Genomic DNA, 5081 nt, shown 5'->3' on the forward strand with positions numbered 1-5081 from the left:
AGTGTGTGTGTGTGTGTGTGTCACGCTGAGCTGACAGAAGGTGATGGCAGACCAGAGCAGATGCTGCTCCTCTCGTAGAATCTCAGTCCTGCAGGAAGTGATTTGCTCGTTCGCTCACTCTGAGCTGTTGCTGTCAGTCACATGTGTGTGTTTGGATCAGACAGACTGTGATCACAGTATTGGTGTGACGGCGAGAGTCACTGATATTTACTGTCAGAATGGCTCTGTGACTGATTGAGCAGTGTTCTGTCCTCATGATGTTTGCAGGTGAGATATAAGCGAGACTTTGAGGAGAGCAAAGGCCGAGGCTTCAGTATCGTCACAGACACACCGGAGCTGCAGAGACTCAGAAGAACACAGGAGCACATCAGTAACGTATGATGTGTGTGTGTGTGTGTGTGAGTGTCTGAGGTGCTTTGGTCTCTGATAACAAACACACAATATCACACTACTGTCACTATGAATGAAAATGGCACTCACTGCGTCCGGACTGGAGCGACTCTGAGATCACACTGAGACGCAGGTGAGATGATCTCAGTCTGAGAATTCATAATATATAATATCTGTAATATATAATATGTAATATAATATCTTCAGAGTAACATCCCTGATGTCTCTGTGTGTCCTGAGGTCTGCCCCGCCGCGTGTGACGTCGCTGACAGAAGTTTCCATCCAACGAGTCAAAGAGAACAAACTCGTCACTTCCTGATAAACTGCCACTAAATATCACTAAGAAAACTAGGAGAAGACACTGAATATAATAATTTCCATATGTCATAAATTCAGAGCGAGCAGACGAAACACAATAAATGCAGTCAATGCTTTCGGAGGCGGATGCTGCTCTTCAGGAACGCAGTCATGTGAGACAATTATACAGAAATACTTTGACGACAGACTTTGCTCAGGCCTTTCAGAACGACCAAAACAACATTTGAGATGCTGTGAACGAGATCGGTCCGCTGTTAGTCCAGTTATCCCGTCTCATAGCGCAAAGTCACATGACTTTTTTGATGCGCACGGAGAAACAATGCTGTAAATTTGTTTCCATTGTAGTTTATGCACAGTTTTTCTTATCAGATAAAAACTTTATCCTACTCAATTGTGTGCATAAGCTTTTTTAGAATTTATGTGCATCTTGGCGTTTCCATCCAGAGTTTTTTATGCAATATTCCAAAATGCGCATAAAAATAGGTAGCTGTAAACACCGCTAGAGACAGATGGGTTTGCTCAGGCTGTCCTGTAGTTTTCACCCTGTTTATGTTTTTGGATTCTGATGGTTAAAGCGTTGAACTTTTCCTGTGATTGTGCCTCATCGTTCCCTCATCCAGACTCACTGCTGTCTCACACGTTTGTCACACACAGAACACGAGAGCGCTCTTATCGGCGCTGCTCGTTAGTGGTAATTAGAGAGAAGCGTCTCCACCCATCCAGCGTTTTTAGCTGCGTCTGTGGGTCACGTGATGCGGCCAGTAAATGCTGCTCTGTAATTAGAGCGAATGAAAAGAGGAAACAGGGTTTTAAACATGTTTACTCCACTGAACTTCCTGTCTGACTTGTGTTCTGTTGTTGATTTGTGTGTCGTTTAGAGCTGCTGATGTTCAGAGTTTCATGTTTGAAGTCACTGGAAGTTTGTAAATTCTGTGTTTTCCATTTTTTTATTATAATGGTTTCATTAATTTTTAACATTCAAAAAACATGTCTAATCAAATTAACTAAATAAAAATTTTAACAATGTAACAATTTACTTTTATTTTACAGCCAAATTCTGTGTTGTCTGGATTCTGTTATGATTTAATACAAATGTATCATCAAACACCTGTCAGAATCAGTTGAATTCATAAAACGTTAATAATTTAATCAATCCTCCTGATTTAGTGAAATTCCTCAAAAATGATGTTTTAAACATTTTCTGAAGTAGTTTTATAGAAATAGTCTTCCTGTAGTCAAGATGAAAGTCAATATTTGTGTTGAGATGACTGGAGACTGAATTATTAATCAAGCTCTTTTGTGTTTTTGAGGATTGTTATGATCCGGTTGTGATGATGAATGTTGGAGCTGCGGTTATCATGGAGCGGCCCATATGGTGTCTCACAGACGTTTGGCTGCAGAACCAACACACACGGCCAGATCAACACACACACACACACACAGATCCACACACCTTCTCCTTTTCTCAGAGTTTGTGAAGGAATCTGTTTTTAAGGGAACAAAACAGCGCACTTGTGGGAATGGTGCAGGATTAGTAGTGTGGGTTGTAATGAGTGTGAGAGGCCAATGCCTGATCCCTACTCATTAACTCATCTTTTCACCCTCATCCCCCGGCCAGATCCACACACACATACACACAGATCCACACACACACACACGGCCAGATCCACACACACACACCCACACACACGGCAAGATCCACACACACTCACTCGCACGCACACACACACACTCACACACACACACACACATACACTCTCACTCACACTCTCTCACACATTCACACTCACTCACTCGCACACTCACTCACACACACACACTCACTCACACACACACACACACACACTCACTCACTCACTCACTCACTCACAATGGTCCTCTAGGGGGCCTAAAATTCAAAATGACGTAAATGATCTAAAAGAAGCTTGTGTGCGTGTGTGTGTGTGCGTGTGTGTGTGTGTGTGTGTGTTTCAGGTGCAGTACCAGCGTGGTCTGCAGGAGGTCAAAGGTTGCTCCTGCTCAGAGTTGGATACGCCTGAAATGAGGCGTGTGCAGAAATCTCAGGACTCTCTTTCCGTGGTAGCAGGACCACGGCGACGCCTGCGTGTGACATCACCGCATTAACACTGACTGACACGCCACACGGGTGATGAACGATAACACGCGTGTGCTCATAAACACTCATGGGCTTATCAGAGACCAAACCGCACTGTAACACACACCTGCAGTGTGTTTGCATGAGAGTGTGTATGTGTGTGTTGTGAGAGTGTGTGCGTGTGTGTTTGTGTGTAAGAGTGTGACGTTCTCTCTCTCTCTCAGGCGAAGTATCACGAGGAGTTCGAGCGCTCGCGGGGTCGAGGCACCACACACACCCTCGATGAGCAGCACATGGCACGTCTCCATGGAGACCAGCTGATGGGCGCCGGCGACGGTTACCATGGCGTCCAGCCGCAGGTGGTTGAGATGGACCGCAGATCAGCAGGAGCCGCTGGTCAGTCCATCACAAATACTCACAGTTAGTTATAATATTAATATGATCCTTTCTGACTTTATTGAACTTTGTGTGAAGTTTTAGACATTGTTTGCAGCAGAAGAATGTTTGATGTTCATCATGTTGATGTGGCACACAGACATATTTCATTATCAGTTATGATTTGTTGAATGCATTGGTTGTTGCAGGCCGACGTGAAGGTTGTGTCATGTAAATAATCATCATTTGATCATTGTTTTCATCTCTGAACATGTTTTGTAGCTGAAGTTTTGCTCTTCATCAGTTGTTAGGTTCAGAATTTTGGGGTTGGTAAGATTTTTCAGTGTTTCTGAAAGAAGTCTCTTCTGCTCAAGGCTGCATTTATTTGATCAAAAATACAGTAAAAGCAGTGAAATAGTATTACAAATCTGTTTTCTATGTGCATTTAGCCATTGTATTGAATAAATGCCTGGGGTTGTGTTTGTTTTCTTCTAAAGAGACGAAAAGTAAGCATGTCTAGCAGTGTTTAGAGCTTTTCTATAAGTGGAAGTACTTTCCCTCCATGCAATACCAAATACCTCTAGTTTTGTTTTCTTCCAGCTGCGCTCCAAGGTGTTAGTGTGCTCATTATAACACAGTGTCGGACTGTTTTCCTTAATCTTCTTTAAGCGTAAAGGAGCAACTATATCTAAATAAAGTGCTAGAAAAGAGAGAGCTTATAGTTTCTGTTTCAACATGAAGTTTTTCTGAGCTATTGGATTTGCTAAGGAATTGAGAGTCTTCTGCGTCACATGATCTTCAGAAATCATTCTAATATGCTGATTTGCTGCTCAAGAAACATTTCTGATTATTATCAATGTTGAAAACAGTTGTGCTGCACAATATTTCTGTGGAAACTGTGATACATTTTATTTTTCAGGATTCACAGATGAACAGAAAGTTTAGAAGAACAGCATTTATTTAAAATAGAAATCTTTTTAGTAATTAGTTACACCCAACACTGCTGCTGAATACTGTGAACAAAAATTATCCGGCTACATAAAAACTGGACTCGATTAAGAGCTGTTTGTGTGCAAAATAGAGCGGCACAATTCTGGATAAACTGAGACTTTTTATTTATGGAGGTTGTAGTTCTCTCACAATTCTGAAGAAAAAACAGACGACTAAACAAAACCTCATGGCATTTATGAATGGAATGATTCAATGACTCACTCAGGATTCACTCGTTTCATTACTGGATGAATCAGTGTTTTTGAATGAATCTCTTGAATGAATGATTCAAAGACAAATAAATTTTTAACAGCCCCTTTTCGCCACCTAAAAATAAAAGATGCGCACACAGGAAGTGATAGGTGGAACTGAAATTTAAATTTTACAACAAGATTCCTGACCTGACCTTAATTGATTACGTCTTTAATTGATTTTTCCGTACATTTCTGCCGTATGTACATTAACTGACAGTCACCACTGATACGCTACCACTAAATATTGTAGAAACTTAATTTGCTGTAAAGTTGCACACGTGTGTGTGTGTGTGTGTGTGTGTGTGAGTGAGTGTGAGTGTGAGTGTGTGAGTGCGAGTGTGTGTGTGTGTGGGAGTGTGCGTGTGTGTGTGAGTGAGTGTGAGTGTGAGTGTGTGAGTGTGTGTGAGTGTGTGTGTGGGAGTGTGCGTGTGTGTGTGAGTGAGTGTGAGTGTGAGTGTGTGAGTGTGAACAGATGTTTTATGTTATCATGTTTTTATTGTGTTAGTTAGCTGTATTTTTTAGTTATTTTTTAACCTAATCAAAATAACCCAACTGCAGTTTGATTGAGATTAATTGGAATGCACAATGAAAAAACATGATTTCTGAGTTATGTTTTTGCAAATGAACTCTTCATATCTTTTTTCTTATCTCGATTTAGA

At 41.4% G+C, this 5081-nt stretch overlaps 1 protein-coding gene across 1 annotated transcript in view; it reads left to right on the forward strand.

The window, feature by feature from the left end:
* The window catches only part of LOC107729933 (LIM zinc-binding domain-containing Nebulette-like), a 16632-nt gene extending 13404 nt beyond the window's left edge, over positions 1-3228 (forward strand). The window contains exons 4-5 of the mRNA XM_016540671.1: positions 268-375; positions 3028-3228. Coding sequence (XP_016396157.1) covers positions 268-375; positions 3028-3228 — 309 coding nt within the window. The remainder of the gene's footprint in view (positions 1-267; positions 376-3027) is intronic.
* The last annotated feature ends 1853 nt before the right edge of the window (positions 3229-5081 follow it).

The sequence above is a fragment of the Sinocyclocheilus rhinocerous genome, unplaced genomic scaffold (genome assembly GCF_001515625.1).
Source record: "Sinocyclocheilus rhinocerous isolate Xijiao unplaced genomic scaffold, SAMN03320098_v1.1 scaffold2835, whole genome shotgun sequence".
NCBI classification, from domain to species: Eukaryota; Metazoa; Chordata; class Actinopteri; order Cypriniformes; family Cyprinidae; genus Sinocyclocheilus; species Sinocyclocheilus rhinocerous.